The sequence below is a fragment of the Rhamphochromis sp. 'chilingali' genome, assembly GCF_963969265.1.
Source record: "Rhamphochromis sp. 'chilingali' genome assembly, chromosome: 14".
Classification (NCBI taxonomy): Eukaryota; Metazoa; Chordata; class Actinopteri; order Cichliformes; family Cichlidae; genus Rhamphochromis; species Rhamphochromis sp. 'chilingali'.
The window spans coordinates 23,875,022-23,891,409 of NC_137941.1; the positions used below are offsets into that span (position 1 = coordinate 23,875,022).

Genomic DNA, 16,388 nt, shown 5'->3' on the forward strand with positions numbered 1-16,388 from the left:
AGTGTGTCAAGATGAGGTGATGTCTTTTTTAAAACATTGAAGCTCATAAACAGACTGCCTGGATTTTCCCACGGCAGAGAGAAACTTGAGCAAAAAACTTTTCACTTTTACAGAACGCCCTCTAAAGAAATGTTGCCTCTTACAGTACGTAGACAGCACACTACAGCAGACACACCTGCAGGCAGCCGCCACTGTCCCAGCTTCCTCTGTGGTCTCCCCAGGTCCGAGGAGTCCTGCCTGTACCCTCCTCTGTCTGACAACGTGGGGCTCCGAAGCTGCTGGAGGCCACTCATCTAAACAAAGAGGAGAGATCCTTTGTTTCACCAATGCAAGCGCACACCCGCAGATTATATTATGTGCTTGCTATAAATCACGCTGTGAGCATGTGTTGGCTGTGTATGGAGTGGTGGTATAGATGCGGGGCTTTACCTCAGGCTGTGAGGGGTTGTCTGGGTTGTTAGCATTGTGGTCTTCACTTGGCACTGTGGTCTCTATGCTGGGAGGGTTGAGGAACCGGTTCAGCTCCTGCTGCTGGCTCTCTCTCAGGCTGTGAATGATGCTACACGACTGCTGCTGCTTCTGTGAACGCACGCATACATTCGTGGTCAGTGTCGTGCATGTTTACAATACTGCGGATACTGCAGGGGAACAAAACACAAAGCATGACTATGTGTTTTCTGTTAAGACACTAACCGCCCGGATGCGTTTGAGACATTTCTTGAGCCACATGCGTATGGTCTGCTTGGCAACCTCTTCCTCAATGGTGTACTCCAGCTGTTCCCTTGCCAACAGCTCCTCCAGCTGGAGAGACTTTCTTATGTCCACTGAGCGGTATGACAACATGCTGCACAATTACACACACACACACACACACACACACACACACACACACACACACACACACACACACACACACACACACACACACACATGCAAAAACATACAGAAAAGAGAGATATTTAGTTATAGGTTTGGTAGAATTAAAAGTGGTGAATGTGATGTCACCTGATTAAAAATTTCAGATATTTAAAAAATGACATCATTTGCGTCTCTCTACATTGCCAACTGTTTATACTGGAAACATGAGAAGCACTTAAAAGAGGTTTTTATCCCCTGATTCAGGTTTAAACAATGTGACTCATTACTTTGATATGAATTTTAGGTTACTGTTTAACACTTCCATACTGACCGTATTCTATGCCTTTAAAGCAGGGCCCAGAATTCCCTGATAAATGTCTACAACACATTTTGAACTACAGATTAATTTAGAATGTAATAAGAGCCCGTCTGACATTAAAAGATGTACGATCAATCCTTAATTAATGCTTCAGAGAGAAGGGAGAGTGTCCCATATAAGACCTAAGATCACTAACCTTTATAATAATCAATATTCATTAAATATTAACTAACACTTAAGGAACAAAACTTGTTTTTTGCAAACTAGTCAGTGGATTCAAAGCAGTGGCAAAAAAGCATGTGTGTGGATTTGAACATGTTTAAATATGACCCCCAAACTCCTCTTCTGATCTCTGCTTTAGTCTCAGTTTAATCTCAATAGGCTCAGAAGAAATGGACTCTAATTTCTTACATTGTGGGCACCAGTGTTTGCAGGTGCAAAGCACCAACAGACAGGTACATACCTGTAAAGTGCTTGTATTTATAAAGTGCTTTTCCAGTCTTACTCACCACTCAAGCAGCTTCTAAACTGCAAGCAACACTTAAGATATAAAGTTTATGATATGCATCACACAACAAAACATTAAACAAAAGCTTCTTGAATGTTTTCTAGACATTGTGAGACAGGTACATTTACTAAAGAAAAAAACTATTTCTAAATGATCCCAGGCCACTAGCAATGGAAGGTATTTATTTCAGGGTTAATCTTCTGCATCTATGTGTGATCTCAGTCACCTGAGCACATCGTGAAAGGTCACATCTCCTCCGCTGTGAAGTCGCTCCATCTCATAGCACATGTGTTTAAACAGCAACTTGTCTTTGTCCAGGTCCACCTCCAGCCTGCCTCTAAGCAGACGAAGCAGAAACTTCACCCTGGATGTGGGGATTACACCCTGGAGAGAGATGGTCACACAGTTCACGGGGTAAATTAAGAAATTATGCAACGAACTTTAAAAGCCTGAAATCCTGGGATTTAGGTGTATTTCAAAAGCTGTAAAATATCAACTGCATTTAGATTTTTTTACTCACAAAGTAACTAAGATTGTTTCTAAAGTTCTTCAACAACCTAAATCATATTTTATGAACCTTTGATTTTCATAGCAAAGGAACTATGAAGGTCCCAAACAGAAAGTGACCTGATATCTCAGCGACTGGGGACGACATTCTAAGCAAACATATTTGGCCACTAGTGTGTTCCAATAAGCTGGAAAAAAAGTATTTTGCTTCATAACAGTCAATGTGCCACCAACTATGGTTTTATCATGGCCAGAGATGTTGCCATGGTAACTGTGCCCACTCTCCTCTTGCTAATTTCTCACCTCCCGTTTGTCATCCACCATGTTCCAGATGATCTGAAAGTGCCTCAGGTCATTATAGCTCAGCAGCTGGTCCTCCTCAGTGGAGTAGAACAGAGAGAAGTTCTCCACAATGATGGCTGCAGACACAAAAAGAGATATTAATACACACACGCAGAAATATTCAATAATACCAGTTCCTCTATCTATGAGTTTTCATTGTGACATGTATTTCAATAGGGGAATCTTCAAATTCTCATTCAACTTACTCATTTTTCAACTCTAACTACTTCCACATTCATTGACCTAGAGCCACCAATCAAACTTTAAAACGTTATACTTTTTCTTCAGTTCCAGTTTAAGTTTCATGCTATTTTTTATGCTAAGATTAATCTTAAAAACTTCTTTCAACTGCTGCTGTGTGCACAGTGTTTGCTCTGCAGCCTTCATTTTACTCTCAAAACGTGGCCATCGTTGTTCTCTTTCCAACAGTGTGTCTTTCAATGCTCAGAGAAGTAAACTTTTTGAACTGTGTGAATCCAAGTAGAGGGATAACCTTCTAACCGACCCATATAAATACACTGTATTTTTAGTCAGGAGTTTGTCTCAACAGTAGGAAAGACCCCACTTGTTAAATCGCTCCTGTCATTCAGATGTTTTCTGACTCTAACTTTTCTTTTGTCATTAGTCAGCTTTTTCTAATTTACATTTTAACCTCCTAGGACCTGGCGTCCACATATGTGGACATCACAAAATACTCAATTTTGCTCAACATGGGCCTGATTTCTACTTACGAGGACATTGTACTGCTACTGTTCTATCAAAATTTTAAACAAATATCCTCATATGTGGCTCTTATTTTTCTTTTAAAAAAAAAAAGGTAAAAAAAAAAATCTGGTAATTCTTTGTTTTTACATTAATTGGGCCTCAATATGCCCAAATATCAAGGAGAAATTAAAAATGCATGTCGTGGAAGAGTTCGGGTCTTAGGAGGTTAAACATGTTCACCTACTTTTCAACTTCATCTGTGTGAACGTCGGCTTTTAGCAGTTCTGAACTTTTGTTTTCAGGTGAAAATTTCTGTATTTTTAATCTCATTCAACATTTTTAACTTAAATTCAGCATTTATGTCATTTCAGCTTAAAACATTCAGCTATCAGCATTCGCACTGCAGTTTCTTCAGAAAATACATTTTCTAGTTTATATTGATATCATTATCCTTTTGCCTAAACTAAACTGTACTAACCCAAATCAAATCATAAAATATAACAAGTTACCTAGTTTTTGGACCCGACATTAAAGGTGAGTCAATAAGATGACATTACAAGGTTATAAATAACAAAAAATTGACTGACCTACAAGAAGGTTGAGCATGATGTAGGCTATAATGACATAGAAAGAGCAGAAGTATATGAGTGCTCCAGCATAGTTGCCACAGTCCGTCTCCCAGTAGCGATGTTTATCTGGGGTGCAAAATGGTGGTTGCACCTGGGGAGGGGGAAAAAAATTGCATCAACCAACAGATATTAAAACAAACATCAAATATTCTAAGAAACCATGTTAAACATGTTTTCTTATTTACTTATATGGCTAATATTAACAGTGTCCACTGGTCCTCTTTTTTGTTTTTTTAATAAAGTGGTTTAAGAAGAACGGCAACATTGAGATCAGCGGGGTATGGCCAAATAATAGAAATATAAAGAAGTAACCACAATATTATGCTGTGAGCACTAAAGACAACAATCAAATCCTCCTACTGCACTGAAATGGCCCCAGAAACCACTTCACATTTGTCTATGGGGAAGTGCACTGTACCCGCAGCCCATCTTACCATGCAGTCATGCATGATTTTATTCCAATCTTCTCCTGTGACAATACGGAAGAGAACAGTGATAGCCTTGCCTGCTGTGGAGAAGTTGGCATGCCTGCGATTGAAGGAGATAGACACACTGACACAACTGTGTAAAGAACTCCTTTACTGTACCCGCTGCTTACATCCTGTATTGTTTATTGAAAAAAATAGTAATAATAATAATAATAATAATGATAAGATACCTTTATTAGTCCCACGAGTGGGAAATTTCATAATAAAGATCGGAAAAGCAATGATTACCGGTTTATGTTCTCTCCGTATTTGACGGTTCCGAAGAGAACAACTCCAGCAAATGCATAGCAGAGAAGAAGGAGAAACATCCCCACGATGATGAAGAAGCTCTTGTACATGCTGACGACTACAGTGAGCAGCAGCATCTTTAGTGTCACCTTTAAGATCGTACACAAAGGTGAAAAAGCAGAATTTTATTCCTACACTAGAAAATCTATTTGGATAAAGTACTTTATCTTATTTGTTGACTAATGTACTCACATGTTTCCCACATATTGTGAAGAACCTGAAGACAATCACACATGTGCCCATCATGTAGGTGTACGCATTCTGGAGTAGAAAATTGTACAGTAATTTTAGCTGTAGTGAAAAAAAATCAATAATACTGACTGAATTTGAATTTGTTTAACAGATTTTTCTAACCAGTAAGGAAAAGTGCAGAACAATCCAGATGACACCGAGCGATGTAACCAGGAGGTCATACCGATTTCGTCGACTCTGCCAGTAACCAGCGGGGGACATGGCTATCAGCTTCATTGTCACCTATAAAACAACAGCAGCAGTAAAGTAAATAAAGCCACTCAGGTACATTACAAATACCCCAGCCATCCCCCCCAAAACAGGCTCACCTCCAGGACGAATATGAAGGTAAAAACTACAGACATAGTGGCAAGGGGAAATGTTACACCGTCATCACCTACATTCCACTGAGGAAAAACACAAAAAGACCGACGTCAGTTCATACATATAAAATTGGGTTCACATCTGCGATAATTAAAAAGCCAGCTGAGAGTGTAAACTGAACAAAGACAATTAGAAGCACTCTCAGGTAATACGGCGTCATATACTGTTAAATGAGGTGTTACCTTGACTGAGAGGAGGACAGATTGTGCCAGTACCAGCACAGCAATGCCCCGTTTGAAGAAGGGATGCTGAGTAATGTCGTACATCTTGGCCCGGAAACCTCCGTTCTCTGTCAAGCACAAAAGAAGGCAAAAAAATTCAGTGAAACCTAAACAACGATTTTGGAGAATTGTGGCATTTTTGATCATCAGTGATCAGTTATAAATGTCTGAAAAGGCTCTTGTATTGAATAACCTGGGTGATTTAACTTTCAGTAGTAACCCCTACTGTCCAACAGATGGCACTCATAGACTGTTCGATTATTATTACCTGGCCAATGAGACTTTAGTGCAGCATATTTATTCAAGTAGATAAAGGGAAAAACATGCCAACATGCTTAAGTTTTTGTGAATTTGGCAAGTTTTGTGGACAGGCTGTCTCAAACGGCAGCTTCTGCACTTCATGAACCAAAATGTTGATCCTCTTAAGCATATTTAGAAAACCTTTCTAATCTTATCAAATCTAAGTTATCTAAGGCAGAATACATTCATAGTCTGAATGCAGTGTCTTTGCGACTTTTATTCTATGAGCCTTTCAGATCACTTTGGCCAACTCCTCTTTGCAGAATTGTTTAATTCAGACACACTGGAGGGTTTTTGAGCATGAATGGCCTGTTAAAGGTCATGCCAAACATCTCAATCAGACGATCTTTGATTGGGTCACTCCAAAAACTTCATTTTGTTTTGTCTTTTTTTGAGTCATTAAGAGATCGTCCTCCTGCATTACCCAATGTGTGCTTGAACTTCAGGGTATGAACTGATGGCCGGACATTCTCCTACAGGATCTTCTGTTAGAGAGCAAAATTCATGATTTCATCAATGACAGCATCATGAGGCAGCAAGGAAGCCCCACCAGCATGTTTCACTGACTGTTCTTTGAAATGCTGTTCATTTTACACCAGACGTAACGGGACTACAACCTTCCAAAAAGTCCCACTTTTTTCTCGTCAGTCGACAGAATATTCGAGTTGGATTGTTCCACTGAGGCCATTCTTGCCCACTCTCTTCCTTTTTGATGAAACATGCACTGTGACTTTAACTGAGGCAGGTAAGGCCTGCAGTTCTTCAGATGTTGTTCTGGGTTATTTTGCGACCTCCTGGATGAGTCGTTGATGGACTCTTAGAGTAATTTGATAGGTTAATCCTGGGAACGCTCACCACTGTTCCAAGTTTCCTCCATTTGTGGATAATGGCTCTCATCGTGGTTCACTGGAGTCCCAAAGCCTTAGAAATGGCTTTGTAACTCTTTCCAGACTGATAAACGTCAATGCCTTTGTTTCTCAGCTGTTTCTTTAGTGGCATGACGTGTTGTGTTGTGTTTGTGAGACACTTTTAACCTACTTAAGCATCATATTTCAAAAATATAATGTTCCTAAATATTATATAGTGGTTTCTTTTGCCCACTTTCAAGGATCATTTAATATCAAATGAAAAAACAAGGAAAATCAAACAATGAAATCTGCAGGTTGTGAGTCTATATACTATATGACTGCTGGCCACAAAGAGTGTTTGTAAGTACTTTGGATGTGACTGTGTGAGCACAGACCAGCTCAGTGTTTTAATGAACCACGGGTAGTGAGTGAGTGAGTGGTGCCTGCACTGAAGACCTTTGGATGAGGATCAAAGTCAGGTTGATGGTGCTGGAATAAGCGGCGGTGATGACTAAAACTTAAGCGATTGATTTTCTGTTAGCTCTCAGCCTCAACTGTACTAACAGACAATTTCCCACACTGCCTCTGAGGCACTTCTACTGTTCTCATGACTCTAATCACTAAAGGGAGAACAGCCGCATGATTTTACTTTGTAATAAAGCTGGCAGTTTTCTTCAACTCAGGTAGGAAAATCAGATAAAGTCTGAACAAATATTTCCACTTGCAGGCAGCAAAAGAAAGCAATGACATGTAATTCAGTGACAGAGTTCCAGTGCTGTTGCGGGTCACATATGAATAACACTGTCATACTGAGCCACTTAATGCCGTCTTATATGTGCGATGTGCTAGTTAGTTAGTTTTTTTTTCAACTGTAATGTTTGACTATTTTAACCTTTTTTTAACTGCTGTACTAAAAGAGTTTACCAAAACTGTGATTGGGGGAGACATTGCATAAACGTTATAAATTGATTTGCCTGTCATTGAGTGAAAAAACTATTTGATCCCCAAAACGTGACTTGTTATGGCAGAGTAGTAAGCCGTTACTTGTAGTTGGTTACCAGGTTTTGCACACAGTCACTGGGGGATGTTGCAAAAAAAGTATATTTAAAAAAATGCTCCTATTTCTTGGTTCTCTTATTGCTGCCTGCAGCTGTGTTTTGCAAACCATTGGTGAAATGTATTATGTTATTTTATTATGTACACTCAAACCTGGGCGAGGGGGTAGGTGTAGAGGTTGGGCTATTTTCAATCGACTCTTCAGATCCTCCCATCTTCTCTGGTCCACTGTTAGCAGAGCAGTACCCTGTTGAGATGAGACACAATCTTAACTCCTCGTGGTTGTAAGCCTAGAGGCCTAGAAGGAGTACCACATAACTGCACCATCACCAGGTTTAATTTGTGTTGCACTATTCTATCTGATGCCAAACAACAGGGGAACACGCCTCACAAAAATCTAAAACAAGATGCATTTTAATTGGTCAGTTTTGTTTAACTAGTGGTCAGAGTGACACCATAATGCCCCACATACCACACAGTATGGTGGTAGGCAATAAAAGGCAAGAAGGTGTATCTACTATAATGTATACGCAGTACGGCTCTTACCTTGTTCTCATTGAAGTTTGCAATGACAACACCCACAAACAGAGTGAGTCCAATCATACATCCCAGAAACACAAAGACATGAATGTAGATGCCATGGATCTGCAGACACAAAGAGTTAGAAAATGTGTAGAGCAGCTGACGCACTGCAGGCATAAAATGAGAAAATTCATTGTTATATGAAATGTTAAGGATCAGTACCGGTCCAACACGGTGAATAATGACATCTCGGACCTCCACCCACCCTTTTAGTGAGAGCACTTCAAACAGAGCCAGCATGGCATTTCCCACATTGTCAAAATTAAAATTTCGTGGATTGGCCCTAGAAGAGGTCATAATGTGTGCATTAATGACTGGCTGTGCAAAAACAAATGCACACACAAGCAGAAAAACAAGTCTTACCAGACCCGTGGTACCCAGAAACCTGGTTTCTTTTCTCCAGGCTTCAGTTTCAGGTTCAGATTTCTGGAAACACTGACGTTTATTCGGAATATCCCGTGACAATCCTCCTGTGACAGGCCACAAAGTTTAACAGCAAAACACAGAAAGGAACAATAATCAGAACATTTAATGAAATGGAAGAAAAGGGCTATTTTTGGATTCATGATTTATGAAAATAATATACCCAAAGACTTTCACAATAATGAAGTCTAGTGCATTACAGTAGACTTAAATAAAAAGCACTTGCATTTAACTTAAATAAGAAATACTTTTCTAGATATAGTCAATTATCTTGGAACAACTGTTTATAAAATAAAAGGTTTTGTTCTAGCACAAGCTGAAAAAAGCGTGAGGACTGTTGTTAAGAAAATAGGATAAAAGGAAACACTGGTTTATTGATTTGACTGGGGAGGCCCCTTCTACTTATTCAGCCTGTAGTTCTCTGCAGGAAGTGTAGAACAGTGGGTCAGTGAGGAGTTTCTTGCTGTACCCGTTTAAGAACACTGGGGTCGTTGCACTTGGCAAGCTTTCCGGCGAACAGTTGAACTCCAAAGCTTGCGAACACCAGCATCAGCGTGAGGAGCAGAATGGAAACCTGCAGAAAAATCAATCAGGAATTTAAGACACAAGTTGAACATAATCCAAGTATAAGAGCAGTGGATGTAGAAACCTCAGCCAGGAAAATCAATCAGACAGAGTAAAAATCAATAACTACAGCACATTTTTTGTAACTATAACATTGTAACACAACTATAACTATATTCAGTTTCCAGAAAAGCTGGTACATGCTGTCCGTTTAGAAAAAAGTTGCGCTCAGTTTGTAATAAAATTGGTTAATATACATAATGGGGTATAAGAAGAAGCCACTGTGAGCACTAATGCAAGTTAAGCCATCACTAAGTCACTGATCAGATGAATTAAAAAAAAAAAGAAATGTGAAATTTGGGCATTAATTATTTAACACTCTTTTTAAAAAAAATTACTAAACACTCCGCCTGCAGTCTCAGTTGGCAGATATGAAACAAAAAAGTACAATAGGGAATACCTCAAACTTTTGAGTAGCTAAAATAAGCATGGATGGGAAAATATTTTGCTTTCTAAATTTCAATTAATAGAATAGAATAAACCTTTATTATCCCATGGATGAGAAATTTCAGTTAAGTTGGTCAACTTAACTGAAACGACGTCAAAATCCTTCTTGATGTTGACGTCATCAAGTTCAAACTGTTTATTATTTACAGACTGGTACAAAAAATGTTTCTGTTCGACATGCTGTGCATTATGATCTTTAAAGCACTGTATTGTGTCTTTATTTCCTTTATTGCATTTACTGTATTTTATACAGCTTCCCATTTGTTTTCTGAAATTCCTGAGCAGTGTCACTTTATTTTATAAGCAGTGTGGCGGTCAGGTTGAAGGTAAGGTATCAAGTTTAAGGTAAGAAAAGTTCATTTTGATTTAAACAAATATTTGAACCCTATTTAAATAGTTCTCCTGCAAAAATAGTAAGTCCTGTAAGAGAAGACTGAGTTATATTAATCGAAATTCACGAGAAGGTTTTTTTTTTGTTTCCCTCATTAATAAAAAACAATAATCTGCCGCTACTGTAGATAAAATAATCTATTTGTCTTGTTATCTGGTATATTAAAAAAAAAGTCACACACTCTGCCACACACAGGTGGAAAATGCAAACAGGTGCTAACCAGAAAAATCTCCTTGAATCCTTTGAGAACCTCCCGCACCACCTTCCTCATCTGGGGTACCAGCTTGAAGATCCTGAGCGGACGCAGGCAGCGCAGCATCATCAGCAGCTGAGCCCCAGACTCAGGAGGAACGTCAGGAGGTAGCCAGCACAGAAAGATCAGACTCACCTACAGCGAACACAGCAAAGCAAGCATGAATAGCATCCTACTGATTTTACAGCAACGTGATTCATATTTTAGTTTCCAACAACAACACTGAAACTATCCATTCTCTTTTCATTTCTCTCAGTACTAAACATTGGACAAACCTGATCTACTGAACCCAAACCAAAGACTCTCCAACTTTGAAGCCTGAATAACATTCAGCATAAAATATTTCTTCTATTGACCACTTCTATTTCACATCAAAACTGCAGCTTTCAAAAAAAATCATGATAGTAAGGCACTAAAACTGGATACAGTTTTTGATTCATATGGTTACTGCGTAACTCTAAGTAAGGCAACATTTGCAGCAACAACAAATCTGTGAGGTGGTTGTCAGATGTAAAATTTTCTGGAAAGTCATATGAATGTTAAAAGGTCCAAAATACTCCTATAATAGTTAATAGCAAACAAAAATGCATAATATCTTTGCATTTGGTCTATGTACCCTCACTCGACTAAATGGAAAAACACGATGAAGCAATATTTATATTAGATTTCTCACGAGATAGATAAAGATGTCCATGACGCCTCCAAAGTCTCTGATGACAGCTGTCGGGGTGAAGAACAGACCGTCGGCCATGATCTTCAGGTTGAGCTCAATGCTCATGAAGATCACAAATACATACTCCCCAATCTGAAACAGACGCCACTGGTTTAGTGCATTTATCCCTGCGCTTGACTGTTCATGAACCATCAGTCATCTTTTTAATACCTGAAGGGTGGGGGCGTGCATAACCCTGGTGAAGGGGGATTCGAACATCATGGAGATGCAAGAGCAGATGGTCACAACAATCATAACCCAGTCCAGATAGGTGACTAAGCCCAGAAGATCACTGCAGGGAAACGCACATCAGATTTCACGCAAAGAAAAAGTAGGTTTGGTATACAGTAAGTAGGCCAAGAGAGCAATTTGGTTTGCTAGCCAGAAAAACACTAATACAATATAAAAAAAGATAGGTACGGCAAGACAAAGAGAGAACAAGGATGAGTGGGGAAAGGTATCAGAAAGTGAGAGTGAATAAATCTTAGTGTGTGTGTGTCTGTGTGCACGTGTGAGCAGGCCGATCTGTTTTACAGCAAGATGTCCCCAGGCACCAACGGTATCTGATACAAAGGACTGCTCTGCTTCTCACTTCAGTAATCAGTTTCTCTGCTCGGCTGAATTACTATCAGGCTGCATAATGGGTGAAATATATTTCACAGCTCTTCACTTCACAATTTTCATTCCTTACCACAGTTTGGGGAAGCACAACAGACAAATAATAAGCCACAGAATTAATGAGTATTCCACTGTTGCACAATGAACAGATCGATGGAGAGTCAGGCAATCAATAATTCATCACACTTACTACAGCTGGTGGTATTTGGTGTTCTTCACTGCTCCAGTTATTGGATCAGTTTTTGATCTACATATGAAGTCATAGAAAAACAAAAAACACACACACAAAAAACATACAGACAGACAGAAAACATAAGGTTCAAAACATTTTCTTACTACAAAGATTCATATAAACACTGTATGTGTGTGTGTCTGTTAGTTTAGATTTAAGACCAGTCTTACGCATTGAAGCGAGCTCGAACAATCATCCTGCAGAAGTTCCTGAAACGGTGCTCACGCCCCACGATAAAAAGAGGCTTATCGAAGTAAGGATGGTTCTCCCTCAGCTCCTCCTCCTGAACCTTCCTGCTCAGCCACACAAGCAAAGACGTGGAGAAAATACCAGTGACTTCATATCAATCACGTCAGAGAATAAACCATTGTTTAGCCATACTTAACTGAGTTACTTTTTGGTGAAGAACTTGATTTAACGTAATTATAATATTGTGTGTGAAAACCTTTTCATTTCAGCTTGTTCTTTCTTTTCTTGGATCATCTTGATCTCGCTATCCTCTCTCTGGGCATTACGATAACGCACTGTGCTGGAATGCTGGGGAAAGAAAAAAATAGACAATATATATGACTCATTTTTTTATTACAGAAATTCCCTGTCATCTTCTTACACTTCTTGCATATACTGAGATATATTTTTAAGGACCATAGAATCAGAAGCGCTTTATCTGGCAACAAACAAGCCTAGTGCAAAGTATGTGCTGGGATGTGACTTTGTACTGACATCCTGAGTGAGAGTCTCCAGCGATTTCCCTCGGCTGATCCTCTGACTAGTAGAACCATGTCGCAGAGATCTGCAGACGCAAAAAGCAGACCATAAGATACAAGGTCTCGACAGTAAAGCACAAGTGTCTAAGTTTCTGTCTGTGCATCAAAGTGTACGTCAGACCTGCGCTCTTGCCGCACGTGATGCTGGACACTGAGTATGGAGCGTTCTTTGGCAGGCTGGCCTTCAAAAGATCCACTTTGTATCCGCTGTGTTGTGCAAGCGCTTGGAAACACAGACACAATACAGTTTGCAATACCAATAAAACTATATACTGCCTTGCTACCTCTTGTTATCAAGTACCAATTTTTTATAAAGACATGTAGATGCTCTAAACATGGTCCTTCACCAGAGTCACTAGTTCATGATTCCAGACGGTGCTGTTTATCCAGTGAATGAGGGTACAGTTAATTGAAGCTAATCAGCTTGCAGTGAAGAGGAAGAAACTCAAAGGACAGGAAAATGGCAGCTATTACTGACAGTGGGGGGCATAATATTAGAGAAGTAACTGAATTGGCACATTAATAAAAAATTTCATATTAAATAATGCTCAGTACAGACAAACACTGACACCACAGTGCTGCCAATAAATACACTTTTGCCTTTTTAAGAGTATTTTCCCCTTCTTTAGTTACTCATTCATAACTGCCTTGCAAGCACCTAAGAATCGCCGTGTTGTTGTAGCATATCGTGATATCAAAATATCATAAGTTGCACTAGAATTCCCACCCCTAGTGTGACAAGATAGTTAGCTCTTGTCCATCTTTTAGTGTAACAAGTCATCTCTGGCTTTTGTCAGTCTGGAACCATAAGAGGACTGTAGTAACCCAGTCTACCATTGTGAAACTGGTTTGAATCATTCCATTAGTCAGTGTTTGTGTGTGTGTGTGTGAGTGAGAGAGAGACTCTGATCATTACTGTCTGTTCTGACTAACAGCAGAGCCATGTACCAGAACAGAGCTAATGACATTGTGGCACCAGCAACGTGTGTACTTTAATCATTTATGGAGACTCTGAGCGATTGCTTGTTTACTGGCAATAAGCACGCATGAATTCCTGCGTATGCTGGACTGCGCGTGTGTTTGACTATGCTGGTATGTGAGCCTAATTGTGTGCTTGTGTGGAGGATGGCTGGCCAGACAGATCGTGTTATGACTACTGATAAGCTGTCTATCTTTCAGACTGACAGAATATTGGAATGGAAGGGGAGGGGGGACGGATTGGACACGGTGCCGGCAAGCTAATCTGCACTTAGTGCCAGCTCTGCCATGCTGAACAGCAAATTATCCATTTACTTCATCGCAACAGTAAATGAGTCTGAAGTGGGCCTGTGTGTGCGTCTGAGTGTGTGTGTGTGCCGAATAAAACAAAACAAAACAAAAAACAGAGAGAAGCATTATCAATACAAGAGTGCTGCTGTGGCACAGCTACACCTAATATGTACACACATTATTAGTTTCACCCACGCAGAGCCCACGATGCATTTTTATGACTATGGATAATGCATTGTAAACACATTTAACTCAAGTCTTTAAGGAAGGTATAAAACTGAAAGTGTATGAATTACTGTAAAAAAGCAAAAACATGCAAATAACTGATTGCCTAAAAGCAGGGAGTAGATGGTCAAAAGGTGTCTGTACGCGCAGGTTAAATTTAGAACAGAGGCGGATGAAACGTGAACATGTTACAGAAATATAAGTTACATTATAGTTTATTGCAGCATATTAATATCCTCATTTCACTGTGATGCGCGAGCTGGCGTACGATACGTGTATTAATCAAATTTAGCACAGTTTGTCACAATTACTCAGGTGTAGTCGTGTCTTACCGTAGGATTTTATTGATTGTAGTTTCTTTCTCCAGGAGGTTACGAGCTCGGATGCTAAATATTGACCTTCGAAGCTAAGAAAGCACGGTCAGTTAAAAAAAAAAAAAAAAACCTACACAGCTGTAAATATTAGGTACAACGTGGCAATCTGCTTCATTTTGCTGTATATTTACAGTCACAGAGACAAAGAAAGGAATAGCATGTAAGCGAGCAGGCAAAGAAGTCTGTGAAAGCACCTTTTGGTCAATATATTTGTTGTCTTCAATTGCTGAGCGTTTGGAGTGGTCACAAGAGGAGGATGAAGCGGAGGGGAGACGCCGGAACAGACAGCTGGTATCCTGTTGCTGACGATCGATGAACTGCTTCATAAAACTCTCCCTAAAGTACACGACAAACAGCACGCACAGAAATATCATGAATTTTAATGTACGGTGTCCCCCTAAAGAAATCCATATTCAGAAGTAGACGATCACAAATTTATAAAGCTTATCTTAGACGCATAATTACATCAGTGCAAATTCAGCTGCAGTGGAAGCTCTTAGTGCAGCAACCCAGCAGATGGGCTGCAGAGGGAGATTTCTTTAGGGTGAAGGACTCGGCCCTGCACTACTCGGCAACTAAACAATAAAGCTAAATTATGAGCCGGACTTTGCATCAAATATAGTTCAGTTTTACCGCTAAAGGCTGCAGAACATAAAAAGTCTGTTTTGCAAATGACCAACTAGCTGCTTTAAACTAGGAGCAGGAATGAAAACGTTACTTTTTACTTTGTTTGCATAATGTCTGGAAACTACTGGTGGAATTCAAAAGCTTCACATCTTTGGTGGTCTCTGTTAAAACCCACACTCATAAACCCACACTGAGAATTACTACTTAACATAACATTGTCCCTATATTTAATCTAGCTCACTTTAAATGTCTGTGTATCTTTTTAGCTCTGGTGGATATCGTTCTTCATTTTCTCTTCATGACAAAAAATAGCCCAAATTATGTAAAGTTTTTGTGTTTAAGGTGTGTGTTTGTGTGTTTACCTGATCCTGGGCACAGTGAAATCAGATGGAAGCTTGGAAATTTTCACCATCTGAGGTCTGTTGGGGAACTTTTCAAAGATCCTGAGTCGTAGAGGGAGCTTCTCTTTGGTGTCAGCATTGGCTTCGCTTTGCTTGAGCTAACAGAGGGAGGATGAGAGGCAGTTTAAGCACAGAACAGAACTGCAGGGCACTCTTAAAGAATGCAGTCGGCCTTGACAGCATGAGAAGAGAGGGATTTAAGTTAGAAACCAAGGAGGGGGGAAACGGGAACGGTTAGACTGAGTTCGGGTTGTATGAAGGTTTTTGATCTTGAGATCTGCAGGTTTTCATTGCTATTCATAAGCAGAAGGTGTGAGGTTATGTGTGGGATATCCAGAGGTAACGGCTTTGAGGGTGCAGCTTTATATTTCTGCCAGATGATGGCAGCAACACACTTACCTACAACACTCACAACACATACAGTACAGACAACCACGTTTAGGATGAGATCCCACTTACTTTTCAGAAAAGAAGGGAGAAGGCAACAGAAGATAAAAAAAAAAGAAAGATTACTCTGGAGGGGTTAATGGAGAAAAGAAACAATAATGACAGAATAATGTGCATGTGTGCGGGCTTAAGCAATGCAGCGCAGACTGGTGAAATCAAAAGATGACAAAGGGACTAAAACCAATTATTTCCATTAATTACATATTGGGGGGGCTAACTGAAATTCTCTTGCAGGTATTCTCTGTATGGGTGCATGGAGATAATCCCTGATGCATTGAAGATTAGGCCTACGAGGGGAACTGGAGCTTATCA

The 16,388-nt window shown here is 39.8% G+C and overlaps 1 protein-coding gene across 2 annotated transcripts in view; it reads right to left on the reverse strand.

Moving 5' to 3' along the window:
• The window catches only part of nalcn (sodium leak channel, non-selective), a 68,359-nt gene that overhangs the window by 984 nt on the left and 50,987 nt on the right, over positions 1–16,388 (reverse strand). For both annotated transcript variants that reach the window (XM_080902698.1, XM_080902699.1), the window contains exons 18-45: positions 15,591–15,727; positions 14,796–14,937; positions 14,560–14,633; positions 12,855–12,956; positions 12,690–12,759; positions 12,412–12,503; positions 12,137–12,259; positions 11,925–11,981; positions 11,288–11,408; positions 11,078–11,209; positions 10,372–10,539; positions 9,159–9,263; positions 8,630–8,736; positions 8,429–8,549; positions 8,231–8,329; positions 7,838–7,931; positions 5,442–5,548; positions 5,205–5,282; positions 4,999–5,118; positions 4,837–4,905; positions 4,585–4,733; positions 4,303–4,396; positions 3,827–3,959; positions 2,496–2,611; positions 1,912–2,069; positions 694–844; positions 430–579; positions 176–293 (exon numbers count right to left, since the gene is read on the reverse strand). In XM_080902698.1, coding sequence (XP_080758824.1) covers positions 176–293; positions 430–579; positions 694–844; positions 1,912–2,069; positions 2,496–2,611; positions 3,827–3,959; positions 4,303–4,396; positions 4,585–4,733; positions 4,837–4,905; positions 4,999–5,118; positions 5,205–5,282; positions 5,442–5,548; positions 7,838–7,931; positions 8,231–8,329; positions 8,429–8,549; positions 8,630–8,736; positions 9,159–9,263; positions 10,372–10,539; positions 11,078–11,209; positions 11,288–11,408; positions 11,925–11,981; positions 12,137–12,259; positions 12,412–12,503; positions 12,690–12,759; positions 12,855–12,956; positions 14,560–14,633; positions 14,796–14,937; positions 15,591–15,727 — 3,187 coding nt within the window. The remainder of the gene's footprint in view (positions 1–175; positions 294–429; positions 580–693; positions 845–1,911; positions 2,070–2,495; positions 2,612–3,826; positions 3,960–4,302; positions 4,397–4,584; positions 4,734–4,836; positions 4,906–4,998; positions 5,119–5,204; positions 5,283–5,441; positions 5,549–7,837; positions 7,932–8,230; positions 8,330–8,428; positions 8,550–8,629; positions 8,737–9,158; positions 9,264–10,371; positions 10,540–11,077; positions 11,210–11,287; positions 11,409–11,924; positions 11,982–12,136; positions 12,260–12,411; positions 12,504–12,689; positions 12,760–12,854; positions 12,957–14,559; positions 14,634–14,795; positions 14,938–15,590; positions 15,728–16,388) is intronic.